Source organism: Lasiosphaeria miniovina, assembly GCF_030549165.1.
Source record: "Lasiosphaeria miniovina strain SMH2392-1A chromosome Unknown B0T26scaffold_1, whole genome shotgun sequence".
Classification (NCBI taxonomy): domain Eukaryota; kingdom Fungi; phylum Ascomycota; class Sordariomycetes; order Sordariales; family Lasiosphaeriaceae; genus Lasiosphaeria; species Lasiosphaeria miniovina.
In genome coordinates, this window is record NW_026848220.1 from 4,652,826 (window position 1) to 4,667,799 (window position 14,974).

General features: G+C 59.1%; 3 protein-coding genes across 3 annotated transcripts; all 3 read left to right on the forward strand.

Moving 5' to 3' along the window:
* Positions 1-600: 600 nt before the first annotated feature.
* Positions 601-9,234, forward strand: B0T26DRAFT_798153 (uncharacterized protein). The gene is made up of 4 exons (XM_060446940.1): positions 601-870; positions 936-1,412; positions 1,505-1,823; positions 1,900-9,234. Exons 1-4 carry the CDS (start codon positions 676-678, stop codon positions 8,904-8,906), a joined length of 7,998 nt encoding a protein of 2,665 aa, XP_060303143.1. The 5' UTR covers positions 601-675; the 3' UTR covers positions 8,907-9,234.
* Positions 9,235-10,169: 935 nt separating this feature from the next.
* B0T26DRAFT_736993 (nucleoside phosphorylase domain-containing protein) lies at positions 10,170-12,141 on the forward strand (the record flags this gene model as incomplete). The annotated part of the gene is made up of 4 exons (XM_060443386.1): positions 10,170-10,295; positions 10,356-10,616; positions 10,647-11,281; positions 12,123-12,141. The coding sequence occupies 4 exons, from the start codon at positions 10,170-10,172 to the stop codon at positions 12,139-12,141; spliced, it is 1,041 nt and encodes a 346-aa protein (XP_060303144.1).
* A 1,704-nt stretch (positions 12,142-13,845) lies between these two features.
* On the forward strand, positions 13,846-14,391 carry B0T26DRAFT_625522 (uncharacterized protein; the record flags this gene model as incomplete). The annotated part of the gene is made up of 2 exons (XM_060436167.1): positions 13,846-14,007; positions 14,134-14,391. Coding segments are annotated over 2 exons (420 nt in total), but the record flags the coding sequence as incomplete, so codon positions are not given.
* Positions 14,392-14,974: the final 583 nt, after the last annotated feature.

Genomic DNA, 14,974 nt, shown 5'->3' on the forward strand with positions numbered 1-14,974 from the left:
TACCAATGTAAAATAGTTCCAATCTTACGTAAGAGCGGCCGGAATTTCCGATCGGGCCGGAGTGGTAATACCGATGTAAAGTACACACCGGCACCAATCAGGAGCGGTAAACGCCGCATTGGCCAAGACCGCCGCATTGGCCAAGACAAGTCTCGTTAGCTGTAACGGTTGCAATCCGAACAGCGACCGCTTCCGTGTTCCGTCTTGAGGCTTCCTGTGTCTCTTTAATCTTGTCGGACCGGAATCGGAACCGTCACTGTCATGTCGCCACAGTTTGCAAATGAAGGCCGACCAGGCGAAGGAGCCAAGGTATTACGCGTCTTGTTTCTAACCCGATCGGCCAAGAATCCACTCCTCCAGCTTGATATAGTCTACCTCAATTCTCGAGCTCGACGCCGTCGCAGTATCATTATTATTATTATAGACTGGTCGAGAACCGAGGAAGCACTCTCGAACCAGACCAACTCGTATGCAGCGCTTCACCTGAATCCAAGCAAGAGACTCGGTCCCCAGAGTCTCAAGACTCGCCCGCCTGTCATCTCAAGACTCGCCCGCTTGTCATCTCAAGACTCGCCCGCCTGTCATCTCAAGACTCCCCCGCTTGTCATCTCAAGACTCGCCCGCTTGTCATCTCAAGACTCGCCCTATCATCTATCTCCCTGATCCCGCGTCACCATGGGTAGTCGGCCCGAGATGTTCGCAAGCAAGCCCATTGCCATTGTAGGCAGCAGCTGCCGTCTCCCGGGCGGCGCGACCTCGCCGTCCCGGCTGTGGGAACTCCTGGAGACGCCTCGCGATGTGGTGCAGCAAATACCAGCGAGCCGCTTCAGCACCGAGGCATTCTACCATACAGACAGCCAGCACCATGGAGTAAGCTCCCGTCCTTCCCCTTCGGTGGGTATGCGAATGCAGGAAATCTCTTACCAAAAGCCTAGAGTACCAACGTCAAGCACGCCTACCTCCTTGATGAAGATCCCCGTGGCTTCGACCGCGACTTCTTCTCCATCAACCCCAAGGAAGCCGAGGCCATGGATCCCCAGCAACGACTGCTCCTCGAGACGGTATACGAGGGCGTCGAATCCGCCGGGTACTCGATACAGCAGCTCCGGGGATCGTCTACAGCTATATTTGTCGGCTGCATGTTCTACGATTACCAGTACACGGCGGTCCGGGGCGTCGATAGCCTGCCTCAGTACCACGCGACAGGAACCGGGTCATCGATCTTGTCCAACCGGGTGTCGTACTTTTACGACTGGCGCGGTCCGTCAGTGACCCTAGACACAGCCTGTTCGTCGAGTCTGGTCGCCCTGCATCAGGCAGTCTGCGCCCTCCGGAACGGCGAGGCTAGCATAGCTGTTGCGGCCGGCTCGAATCTCATCCTGGGTCCCGAGCCCTTCATCAGCGAGTCCAAGGTTTGTAACTAGACCAACCGGTCACCTACACCCGCTAGACGTCTTTTTGATAATACCTACTGACGCGAAGAAATGACGCCTCTCTACCTTAGCTCAACATGCTGTCGCCGAATGGGAGATCATATATGTGGGATTCGCAGGCAGATGGATACACGCGCGGCGAAGGCTTCGGCGTCGTCTTCCTCAAGACGCTGAGCCAGGCCATCGCCGACGGGGACCACATCGAGTGCGTCATCCGCGAGACGGGCGTCAATTCGGACGGAAAGACGCCGGGCATCACGATGCCGAGCTACGAGTCACAGGCACGGCTCATCCGGGACACGTACGCCAGGTGCGGGCTCGATCCGTCGCGAGAATCCGATCGTCCACAATACTTTGAGGCTCACGGCACTGGCACGCCGGCGGGCGACCGTGAGTAACCAAGTTCCTTGTCAAATCTGGTGGCCGGCCTGCACTGACAAACCATCTTTCCGTCTCTCTGCCTTAGCCATCGAAGCCCGAGCGATCCAGAGCGTCTTCTTCCCCAATGACGGCGACACCGACGTCGACAAACGCGAGCACCGTGAGCTCGTGGTGGGCAGCATCAAGACGATAATCGGCCACACCGAGGGCACGGCCGGTGTTGCGGGGGTGCTCAAGGCGTCGTTGGCTCTGCAGCACGGCCGCATCCCGGCGAACCTCCACTTCCAGAACCTGAACCCCAAGATCCAGCCGTACTACGCCAACCTACGCATCCCGACCGAGACGGTCCCCTGGCCCAGCATCCCGGAGGGAAGCGTGCGACGGGTCAGCGTCAACAGCTTCGGCTTTGGCGGCACGAATGCCCACGCCATCCTCGAGAGTTTCGAGGGCGGCGGTACCGGACCTGCCGGAGCCGATGGTTCCGACTCGGGCTTTGACTCGGCCTCGACCTCCTCTCAGGCCGAAGCCAGTGACGGTGACGGTGACGGTGACGGTGGCCATGGACCCAAAGTCAAAGAAGCCCAGGAGGCTGCGGTCGGACCGTTCGTCCTGTCGGCCCACTCGAGCGCCGCTCTAGCCGCAAATGCCAGCGCCCTCGTCAGCCATCTCCGCGCCCACTCGGACAAGATCGACCTCACGGCCCTGGCATACACGCTGTTCCGGCGCACCCCATTCGCCTTCCGCGCCTCCTTCTCCGCCTGCTCGACGGCCGCGCAGCTCGCGTCCAAGCTCGAGGAAGCAGCCAAGTCTCTCGAGCGCCGAGCGGGCGTCAACTCGGTCTTTCCCGAGGCCCTACCGCCACGGATCTTGGGCATCTTCACCGGCCAGGGCGCGCAGTGGGCGACCATGGGCCGGGAGCTCTACCACGGCGCCTCCGCCTCGGGGCCGTTCCGAGCTGCCATCGACGGCATGCAGCGGAGCCTCGATGCCCTGCCCGCCGCCGAGGATCGCCCGACTTGGCGGCTGGCCGGCCAGCTGCTCGCGGACGGCGGGACTTCGCGCGTCGCCGAAGCAGCCGTCTCGCAGCCCCTGTGCACGGCGCTCCAGATCGCCCTAGTCGACACGCTGAGGGCCGCAGGGATCGAGTTCGCCGCCGTGGTCGGACACTCCTCGGGCGAGATCGCGGCGGCGTACACGGCGGGCTACCTCGACGCCGCAGACGCGATCCGCGTGGCGTACTACCGCGGCCTGCACGCCCACCTCGCGCAGGGACCCGGCGCCGGCCTCGGGAAACGCGGCAAGATGATGGCCGTCGGGATGGGTTGGGAGCAGGCGACCGCCTTTTGCGCCGAGTTCGACGGCGCCCTGGTCGCGGCGGCGAGCAATTCGCACACGAGCTGCACGCTCGCGGGCGATGCTGACGCCGTCGACAAGGCCTTTGCGCGCTTGCAGCAGGAGGGCACGTTTGCGCGGGTACTGCAGGTCGACACGGCCTATCACTCGCATCACATGAAGCCGTGCGCCGGCCCGTACCTCGAGTCGATGAAGGAATGCGGCGTGAAGCTGCAGACGCCGCAGAAACGTCGCGGCCAGCAGCAGCAGCAGCAGCAGCAGCAGCAGCAATGCCGATGGTACTCGAGCGTTTGGGACAACGACGATCACAAGGCTGACGGCGAGCTTCTTGAGGGCCAATACTGGGTCGACAACCTGACGCGGCCGGTGAAATTCAGCCAGGCGTTGGCGCGGGCGCTGGACCAAGACCACGTCTTTGATCTGGCGCTCGAGGTCGGACCGCACCCCGCGCTCAAGGGACCGGCCTCGGAGACGATCAAGACGTCGACGGGCGGTCTTGTCTCGCTGCCCTACGCCAGCGCCCTGAAGCGAGGGCAGGATGCGGTCGAGTCCCTCACGGAAGCCCTGGGTACTGTTTGGTCTCTGTTCCCGTCGGCGCCCACCGGACGCCCCATTGTCACCTTTGACGGCGTGCGTCGGGCCTTGCAGCAGGATACCGCCGACAACACGGAAATCGAACACGTTGGTGTCCTGAAGGGTCTGCCGCCCTACTCGTGGAATCATGACAGTCCCATCTGGAAGGAGTCGCGGGCCTCTCGTCTCTTCCGCGTCGGCGGCCGCCGTGGTTACGGCCGGCACGAGCTCTTGGGCCACCCTGTTGTGTATGGCGGTGGCGCGCGCGACAACAAGCGAGAGGTCCACTGGAAGCAGGTGCTCAGGCTGCAGGAGCTTCCTTGGCTGGCGGGACATGTGATCCAGGGAGAAGTCTTGTTTCCGGCGTCGGGCTACCTGTCCATGGCGTACGAGGCCGCTCTCCAACTTGTTGTCGACGATGACGAGAAGAAGCAGAAGCTGGTCCGGCTTGTCGAGCTCCACGATATCGACATTGTGCGCGCAATGCGCCTCGAGCAAGATTCCGGTCTGGAAGTGGTGCTTACTGTTCGCGTGACGAGCCAGTCGGACGACTGCATCACCGCCCAGGTGGCATGCTACAGTGGACCCGTGGACGCGCCGCTGCCGCTGGACGCGCCGCAGACGGCACTCTCTGCCCACTTCACGGGAGGGGTACGGCTATGGCTCGGCCGGTCCGATTCCGACCAAGAGGAGGAGAACGAGGTCCTGCCGCACCGGACCGGGGAGAGTGCCAGGCCCCTGCCGATGGACGCGCTAGACTTAGAGCAGCTCTACTCCAGCCTAGCTGAAGTTGGCCTGCAGTACGCCAGCCCCTTCAAGGCCAAAGCCGTGCTGCGCCGACTCCACCGAGCCACGGTGACCTTGTCCTCGCCGCCCGAGTCCTCTGCGCTCCACGCCTGCATGCATCCTGCGCCTGTCGACACGGCTGCCCAGGGCCTGCTCGCCGCCTTCTCGTTCCCGGGCGATGACCGCCTGTCGACTCTCTACCTGCCAACACGGGTTGACTGTGTCCGGATCATCCCCCCAAACAGCCGACCGTCTGCGAGCGCGGGCAGAGATGAGAACCCCAGCCAGCAGCAGCTCACTGCCGACGCAATGGTGACCTCGACAGCCGGCTCCACCATTGTGGGTGACATTGACGTGTTCAACGCGGCCGACGAGGTCAAGGTCCAGATCCGTGGCATTTGCCTGACAGCCGTAGGCCAGCAGCAGCGTGATGCTTGGCTATACGCCGGGACGAGGTGGGTGCGAGATGCAGACTCGGGCATCGAACCGGAGCGTGCGGCGACGCTGTCCGAGGAATTGAACGTGCAGTACGAGGTGCTGTCTCGCGCGTCCTACTTCTATCTCCAGCAGTTCCGCACCATCCTGCCGCAGGAGATGCTCATCATGAGCAAGTCGTACAAGCGCAACGTGACGTGGGCGCTGGAGCATCTGCTGCCGGAAATCGAGGCCGGCGCACACTCGGGCTTGCCGGGATTCAGGCCCGAATGGAGACACGACACGCCCGAGATAATACAGGCTCTGAGGCAGGAGAGCATCAGCAGCCAGAAGAGTGACGAGGAAAGGTACCACTGCGAAATGCACTGGGACTTTCTGCGTTCCGTGGGCGACAAGCTCATCTCTGTCGTCCGCAGCATGACGCCGTGGGTGCGTATCTGGACTCCCCATCAACTCGAGTGGGTGTACGCCGACGGCATCGGCTACAGTGCCGCCAACCGCGACGCGGCCACGCTCATCGCGCAGCTCGCGCACCGGTACCCGCGCATGAACATTGTCGACGTGGGCGCCGGCACCGGTGGCACCTCGGGGGCCGTGCTCAAGGCGCTGCAGGAGCAGCAGTTGCAGTACGCGTCGTACAACTACACCGACAAATCGACCGACGTCCTCGACCGAGCCCGCGTCCTGCACGGCCACCACAAGAACGTGACCTTCAAGAAGCTGGACATCGACCAGGACCCGGCCGGCCAGGGCTTTCCGGACGCAACCTTCGACCTGGTCATCGCGTCCAAGATCCTCCACAAGCTCAAGAGCCTGTCGGACTCGCTGCGCCGCTGCCGGCAGATGCTGCGTCCGGGCGGCCAGCTGATCCTGCTCGAGCCCACCGACGACTTCCTCATGTCTCAGATTGTCAAGCTGGCACTGCCCGACTTCTTTGTCGGCCTCGAGGACGGCCGCGTTAACGGTCCTACCGTCGACCTCGAGCACTGGGACCGGCTCCTCCGGGCCACCGGCTTCGCCGGCGTGGACAGGACGAGCACGAGGACGGTGTCGTACTGCTCCGTCATGGTGGCGCACGCCGTCGACGACACGATCCGGCTCCTGCGGGAGCCGCTTGCAGCCACGCCCGAGACGTTGGCACCATCGCTTGGCGACGTCTTCATCGTGGCTGGGGGCGGCGCTATCACTTCCAATCTCGCATCCCAGTGTCAGAATCTCTTGCAAGCCGCCACGTCTTCCAAGACAGTCACCATCGTGCCCGGCCTCGATGCCGTGAGTACGGCCCACTACATTTCCCCGGGCTCGGCCGTGCTGTGCCTGGCCGAGCTGGACCATCCCGTCTTCCAGAGCGACGAAGGCGATACGGCGCAGCGTTTCCGCGGGCTGCAGGACATGATGGCCACCGCCGGGTCCGTCCTCTGGGTGACGGCGGGCGCGCGCTCCGGCCGCGATCCTTGCGCCAACATGGTGGTCGGCATGGGCAGCACGCTGCGGGCCGAGCGCGGCCCGTCGCTCCGGCTGCAGTTCCTCGACGTCGACAAACCCTCGGCGCTGCTGGAGTCGCCGAATGGGGGCCCCGCCTTGCTGGCCACGATGCTCCTCCGCCTCACCATCTTCGACCCGGCAAGCGGAGATGACTTTCTTTGGACGCAAGAGCCCGAGCTGGCCCTGGGCGAGGGCGGCGCGCTCTACATCCCCCGCGTGCTGGCACTCGACGCGCCGAATCGGAGGAACGCCGCACGGCAACGCAGAGTCACGCAACAGGCCGTCTTGCCTTCTCCGTCTCCAGGGGCGGCTGTCGTGCTAGAGCGTGGTCAGGAGGCGTCATGGGAGCTGAAGACAGCCGAGCCGCTGGGAACCAGTCCGAGTGAGGGCAGAGGAGTGGTGCGCGTGCAGGTTACTGCATCTTCCCTGCAGCGATTCACCTGCAGCGACGGTGGCTCGCCCTCAGCAGCACAGGCATTGCATGTGTGCATCGGCCGAGACGTGTCATCCGGCGAAAGAGTCGTCGCCCTGTCCCGAGTAAACGGCTCTCTTGTCTCCATAGCCCAAGGACACCACGTCTTGCGGCGCTGGCCGCGGTCCGGCAAAGGGGACGAGGGCAAGGACAGCAACGGCGACGACCTGGCATGGCTGCAAACATTCCTGGCGCGGGCGTGTGCCAGTCGCCTGCTCCTCGACGTCCAGGGGCCTGCGTGGATTCACGGCGCTCCGGCGCAGCTCGGCGAAGCTCTCGACGTGGTGGCCCGCGAGAAGGGCATCGCCATCTTCCAAACCACGTCGACCGCAGGCGCAGCAGGCGTGACGACGTTTGTGCATCCCTACGCGCGGGAGGATGATTTGCTGAATCTCCCGCTTCCCGAGGGCCTGCGGACCTTTGTCAATCTCTCAACAAGTCAAAGTGGTGCTGCCGTCAAGGCTCTGTGCTCTGCCCGGTCGATCGAGATCAAGCAAGTTGGCTGGGCTGACCTGACGGCCGGCTTCGAGGTCTCCGCCCCGTCGATCGTGACCAATGAGACTTACTTGGCTGATCTGACGGCCCAGGCCGGCTCCGAGGTCTGCGAACTGGACCATCTAGCCAAGAACCATGACGTCGTCACGGACAGTGGTGGCACCGGCGAGAGCGTCGTGACGCTTGAGCAGGCTTCGGCCGGACTGCTGCCCGTGGAGCAGCAGCTCTCCCCCACAGCCGTGGTGGACTGGTGCGCGGCCGAGACCGTCACGGCTGACGTCTCCCCACTAGAGCACGGCGGGCTGTTTGCACCCGACAAGACCTATCTCCTCTGCGGTATGACGGGCGACATGGGCATCTCGGTGTGCCTCTGGATGGTCGAACACGGCGCCCGCCACGTGGTGCTGATGAGTCGGAACCCAAACATTTCGTCTCGCATCCTGGGCCACATGGCCGGGAAATTCGGCGCCGGCGTGCGTCCCATGGCCGTTGACATCACCAATCTCGCCAGCCTGCGCGCTGCCGTCACCGCCATCAGGGCCGACATGCCTCCCATCGGCGGGGTGATGAACGGGGCCATGATCCTGCGAGACCGGCTCTTCCAGAACATGCCGTGGGACGACTTCGCGGCCGTGCTAGCACCCAAGGTCGCCGGATCTCGCAACCTGGACGCCGCCTTGTACGAGGACGAAAAGAAGGAGCCGCTCGACTTCTTCATCTGCCTCTCGTCCATCACGTCCATCGCCGGGAACGTGGGGCAGTCGGCCTACGCGGCCGCGAACCAGTACATGACGGGCCTGGTGCGGCAGCGGCGCCGGCACGGCCTGGCCGCGTCGGTGCTGCACATCGCCATCCTGACGGGCTTCGGCTACATTCATCGCAGCGACGCCGCGCACGCCGAGACCATGAACAGGTCCCTCCGGACGCGCTACCACAACCAGGCGGAGCCGGATCTGCACGCGATGCTGGCCGAGGCCGTTGTCAGCGGCCGTGTCCGCGACGGTGACAGTGACAGTGACAGCACGACCGGTGGTGAGCTCATCACGGGTCTGCGCACCGTGTTCGAGGGCGAGAAGCAGCAGCCGCAAGACCCACGTCTTGCGCGCTATCTCCGGGACGGCGAGGGTGATGATTTGGACGCCAGCGCAGAGCGTGGTGCGGCGGCGATGAGCGTGCAGGCACAGCTGACCGAGGTCGGCGCCGACGACGACGTGGGCCAGCAAAGAGCCGTGTTGGAGAAGGCCTTCGCCATCGCTCTAGGCAAGCTGCTCGAGATGGACCCGGCTACGATCGACCCGGCGCGGCCGGTCGCCAACCTAGGCGTCGACTCGCTGGTGGCGATCCGGATCCGCGAGTGGATGCTACGCGAGATGGGCGTCGACGTGTCGGTGATCAAGGTCATGTCGGACACGTACCCCATGTCGCGCATGTGCGACGACGTCTTGGTCAGCTGGCGCAAGCAGCAGAAGAAGGATAATGTGACCGGAAAATAAGGCCCCCATAGGGAATTGTGGAAGAGGTTGAAAGAGCGTTGTTTTTTATATAAAAGAAGGAGCAGAGGGTGCCTATATATCCGAGCAGGGCGAGCCAGAGCGAGCGAGAGCCCTTATCCAGGCCCGAACTAAATCCCGATTAGGAGGCGCATCTAGTAAAAATTGTCAAGGTTCCAAGTACCTTTTGGCTGTACGTTCTTAACAAACCGCCCGGTCGTAAATTATTTAAAAGATGAAAAATCTACTTTAAACGCTAGGAAAGAAATAAAACCACGATGGATGCTTTTAGAGGGTCTATTTTAGAATAGAATACTTATTTTTCATTTTCAAAAGCTTTGTTATTAAGGTCGTTTAGCTATTGTAAAAGAAAAGCGATATAAGTTCGGGTACCCGGGCGGTCACGGCCCGGGTTAACTAGCGTGCCGTGTCGGGAGCTCTGTGACGTCGAGTTTGCTCACTTCCGCTCCCGGGCTGGCTGGCGTGCCGAGAGCTCGCAACTCGCCGTTGTCTTCGCTCCCGGGTGCCTGCAGTGCTCGTTGCCCCGCTAGGCCTAAAATATAAGCCTTACGCCCGAGCGTAGCGAGGCACCCCCCTAGTCGAAACGAGACTTGACGATTTTAGTACCTATCTTGTTCCCTCACGACCTCTAAGTCCCCTCGCTGCCCTCTACATATCCTCCTCCCTATCGCTAGCCAATTTCGCGAAGCTCCACTTGCAGTCAAAAAGGGCAAGGCGTCTGCACTCCAGCTCGCAATAATAGCCGGGCATATCAATTTCACATGCTCTGACATTCCGTCTAACAAGCCACAAAGCACTCCGACCGAACCAAAGGGATGCAAGGTGGTGGCCCGACACGGCGCCGTAACAATATCTAGCAGCCGCCGCAGCCTCGCTACAAAGTGGCTTGTGGCATTCGGCTGGCCCCGCAATTTCTTCCTTCTCTCCCCACGACTTTGCGTTTTGTCGCACTTGCCAGTCTACTTCCTCACCAACGAGGCTACGGGAGCTCTTTCGATCCGCCATCATCTCATTCCCTCGCCCGTAAACGCCCACAGCCTAAGCACCACTGACTGTATTCTATATCTGGCGTATATTGAAGGCAACGTAGGACAGTCCAGCATTCCGTCTTGAAATCGCGACTTGCCTGCATCTTGCTGCCACACTGCCTCCTCGTCGAACGCGACCGGCCGTCGAATTCGACCTATCGGACGTCCCGTCTTTTCCACCAAGCCTTCCAAGACCTATCCGCTTAAATTCCTGATTATGTCCAAGAGAAACAGGCAGATTGTCAAGGATGGAGGAGCCGAAGCCGCCGCACCCCCGGAGCCGAAGAGGATGAAGGTGGATGGCTCCTCTTACACCGCAGGGTTGACGCATGACAAGTACACTGTGGGATGGGTCTGCGCGCTGCCTAAGGAACAAACTGCCGCAACCGCCATGCTAGACTAGAGGCATGCAGATCTCCTAAAGCCACTGAATGACCCAAACACCTACACTCTCGGGGCCATTCGTAATCACAACGTCGTCATAGCTTGCTTACCAAAAGGCAAGACTGGAACCATTCCAGCAGCCACCGTTGCGGCCCGGATGGTCTCCACCTTTCCGTCTATCAAATTCGGCCTGATGGTTGGCATCGGTGGTGGTGTTCCACCTAAGGTCAGGCTCGGCGATGTGGTAGTTAGCACCCCTGTGAGCGAGTTTCCTGGCGTGGTTCAATGGGACTTCGGCAAGGCATAACAGGGCGACAACTTCGAGCGGACCAGGGCGCTGGATACACCGCCTAATCTGCTGCTCACAGCTTTGACAAAACTGGAGTCAGAGCACGATTTGACTGGTTCTTCCAAGATTCCGGAGTTTCTCGAGGAAATGAAACAAAAATGGCCTGGGCTGGCGCCAAAGTATTTGAGGCCCGAGTCGCTAGAGGATATCTTATTCAAGGCTGATTACGACCATTTTCATGAGAGCATTGCAGACGGCGAAGCCACCGCGGATATTGACGACGGAGAGGAGAAGAAAGAGAGCTGCCAATTCTGTGATAGGACTAAGCTCGTCAAGAGGAAGCCCAGAAATATGCGCATCCACTATGGTCTGATCGCGTCGGGCAATAAGGTCATGAAAAACGCCTCCTTCCGGGATAAACTCAACAAAGATCTCGGCGGCAATGTTCTCTGCATTGAAATGGAAGCAGCAGGGCTCATGAACAACTTTCCATGCATCGCCGTCCGAGGCATCTGCGACTATGCGAATTCGCATAAGAATCAAGATTGGCAGGAGCATGCGGCTACTATAGCTGCGGCATTTGCGAAGGAACTTCTGGGATTTGTACAGCCAAGTGATATTGACAGAGAGCGTCCAACTACCAACCCCAGAATTCTGTATTTTGTGGAGCCCCTACTCCCTTATAGACAGACGACCCTTACAGTCGAGTGGTTTGTAATTCGAGGCAATCGTGCAGCAGCTACGATTATATAGGACTCAACCTTTGTAGACTACACCGCCTTAGCCTCCACCCTGCCTACTACCTGCTCCTAAGTACTGTTCGTATAGTGTTATCTATAGCAAGTGGAATCAACTAGAAACTGCGTAGTTAGGTACGGAAATTATCGAAGTCGGTAATATTTAGTAATTTACGTAGACTAGTGATTATTATTAACATATTTACCACGGTAATCTCATACAAGCACGATCACCAAAAGCCTCGTGAGGCGTCCACATTTGCAAAAACTCGGTATAGTATTATTAGCCGGTATTTTAGAATGGACATGAATTATTACGTCTTTTCGAAGGAGTCTTATTGTGACCCGTGTGTTTCTGTAGGACCGCCTTGTCTGCGAATGCGAGGAGTAGTCTTCAAGTTTCAGTTTCTTCTTCGTCCTTTTAGAAATGAGGGAGGGGCACCACGGCAGATGTACCTCTGTGACGAGCGTGCGTGCGGCAATTCCGCCATTGGCCGGATTACGGCGTAGAATTAGGAGGAAGAAGGAAGAAGAAGACGGGGAGGCAGGTGGAAATGATCTCCCTAGGAGCGAAGGCCAAGGCGGACGTCTGCCGGCGATAAGGAGGGCGTTTGGAAACAGATGTTGAGTTTCCTATTGGCTAAAGGACGACCTAGAACCTGAATGGAGGAGGAAGGAGGAGGAAGAAGCGGGGAGTTGAAAATGAGCAAGCAGCGAGGGTACAGTGTATTTATAAAGACCTGGTAACTTATCGTTGAAGTGGCCGGTACCTAGCTTGATTGGCTAGTCTTCTTGGTGGATTACGCAGAAGAAATGGAGCAATCACAATTCAGCAGTCCCGACCACGGCACATACATTCCAGCAGGCCTCGAGGTGTCCAGGATCGAGCTAAAGCTAGTCACAAAGACCAATGGTTACCAACCAGCCCAGCTCCCAGCGTGCTGAGGGTGGGCGGCCACAAAATGGCGACTCACAGCGCACTGGCAATCTTTGTCACACAAGGAAATCAGAAATTGCTGCACAGCAATTTCATTTCGTGTCGCAAGGTGATCAGTGAGGGTGAGCTGTAGACAGGAGTTTCTTTAATATGAATCTAGATATCTGACAAGCCATTACTACTAAGCTTCCGACAAGACGCTCGTCGAAAGACTACAGCAGAGCTGCTCAGCGGCGCGCTAAAAGGTGAGCATTGGAGGCGCGGAGGCGGCAGCTGGTTGCGGACAGAAATTCGATGGGCCAGGACAAGTGCATTGCTTAATGTGAGGTGTGGTTGCGGCTGCTATGTGCTTCGTCGGGCTCAGAGCATCTTTTCATTGCATTGCTCAAGGTAAGATGTGATTGTGTCACGCGCATTCACAGGGCAACGGAAATGAAGCATTTGATGCAGGGAGGTAAGGCTTGAATTTTCTGAAAAGGTCTGACTTTTTGTTTCCTTTAGGAGGTCCAAAAGTCTCTCTTTTATAGTTATGAATAGTGGCAAAATCTGGTGGCGAAGAATCAAGTGGCAGCTTCTAGGTTCTTCTTTTGCTCACTAATCCCTATTGTCGTGACAGATTGTGGCGGCTATGCGCTTCGTCGGGCTTAGAGCATCTTCGATCACGCTAATGTTGACTAGTGTGAGGAGCTGGAAGGGTTGCAGACTGTAAGCCCTTTTGCAATTTGTGTGCTTCGTCGTATAACAGCTCAAATCCGACCTTTAGCCGCATTACTGCTCGTATTCTACCTTCAGCCGCAACAATAGGAGTTGACAGAATAACTAGCTAAGCTTGGTTGAGCGCCCAAAATGTTTAGGTTGCTCATAAAAGCTGACGCCGTTTACGAGGCTCGTTTATCACTGTAGGAATCACCAGGGTACCGGTACTGGAAACAGCATGGCGCGCTGCGCGCCGTAAGGTGGTGGTTCAAGTGATGGATTCGTTTGTGTCTGTCTTTTTATCTATCTGAACAGGTGGGCGTAGGCCAATATATATGCATCTGTCAGGCCCGCTCCTCCACAGACGTTGCTGTGGCCAGGAATGCGGAGCCGCATTCCTTGGATCAGCGCGTCATTCCAGTATGTTATTCCAACAATCACACATCGAAGCTTTGGGCTCTTGTTACTCTGAGAATTTGAATTCCATCCCTATCGCAGGACTCCACGCTTCAGCCCGAACTATTTTCTCTAGGCCGTTGGCACTCACGCGCCGTATGGTTACTTGAATACTTGACCACCTCGAACATAGCGTCCGTACGACCGTCCAGCCAAAATTAGTCGGCGTCCGCCGGGGGGCCGCTCGAAGCTTCGCTGGAAGCATGCATTCGGCTGTTCGGGCCAGATCACGAATCGAGCCTCCTCGCAGCTACCGATCTAGGCACATTTTACTGCACTCAAGGTAGGCTACGGGACGCAGAGACGATGCTTAGCTGGACGTTGGCGGGCCTCTAGAGGACACGAGGACTGGACCAGATGTCTGCGCTGGACACAGCCAATAATCTAGCTAGTGGTCTACGCTGCCCAGGGTAAGGTCTATTTGGCCGAGGAGTTGTATAAACGCTTCCTAGAAGTTATGCAAAGGACGCTCGGTCCAAACCACGAGTCGACTCTCGCCACAGACGGCAACTTGGGCCTGCTATCCAAGGACCTGGGCCGACTTGACGAGGCCGAGGTGATGCACGAGTGGGCACTGAAAGGCCTCGAAGCCACCCACGGACGTGACCATACACTGACTCTTCACGCCGCCAATGGATTTAGAATGGTCTACAGGCATTAGGGGAGGCTGCAAGAGGCCGAGGACATGTTCCAACGGGCCATGCAGGGCTTCGAGAAGATTCTAGGGCCCGAGGACCCCACGACTCTCGATGCCGTCACCAACTTTGGCAACATCTACGCCGCTCGGGGCCTGCCGATGAAAGCGGAAGAAATGTACAAACGGGGAAAAGACGGGCTCGAGAAGGCTCGCGGATGGCATCACTTGTCCACTCTCAACGCCGCCAATAACCTCCGCCTCACCTACACTGAGCAAGGTCGTTTGGGAGATGTGGAGCAGATTTCCAAGTGGGCCCGCGAGCAGAACGATCGGGACGGAGGAAATAAGCTCCATTTGGCCGTCCGGGACGGCCATATTATCGCACTACAGCTTCCTCTCGCCATCGGCCTTCCAGTCAACGGCAGGAGCAGACACGACTGGCCTCATCCGGCGGTAGAGCCTGAGGGGTCTACCGCCCTGCACGTCGCCGCATTTTACGGAACCGACCAGGCTTCGATTCAGCTGCTCGCTTTTGGGGCCGAGGTGGACGCCGCATGCCACTTTGATCTCATCACCCCTCTCAACATTGCCGCCCGGCGAAACCGGCTAGACGTCGCACACATTCTCTTGGACCACGGAGCCAAGGTCAACGGGATCACCGATGCTGGGTCCCCTCCCCTCCTGGATGCGGCAGTGAGAGGGCATTTGAAAATGGCCACCTTGCTCTTGCAGAAGGGCGCCGATGTGGGTGCCATCGACAACGATGGGGACCCTGTTCTGCATTCGGCCGTCTAGAACAACAAACTCGACATCGTCACTCTCCCGCTATACCATGGCGCCAATCCCCGAAGCAACGGTGAATCCGGCCGGACGGCTCGGTGGTTTG

Coding starts and splice junctions, on each gene's coding strand:
- B0T26DRAFT_798153 (XM_060446940.1), top strand. CDS start 676: ATGGGTAGTCGGCCCGAGATGTTCGCAAGCAAGCCCATTGCCATTGTA. Junction 871..935: donor CAGACAGCCAGCACCATGGA/GTAAGCTCCCGT, acceptor CCAAAAGCCTAG/AGTACCAACGTCAAGCACGC. Junction 1,413..1,504: donor CCTTCATCAGCGAGTCCAAG/GTTTGTAACTAG, acceptor TCTCTACCTTAG/CTCAACATGCTGTCGCCGAA.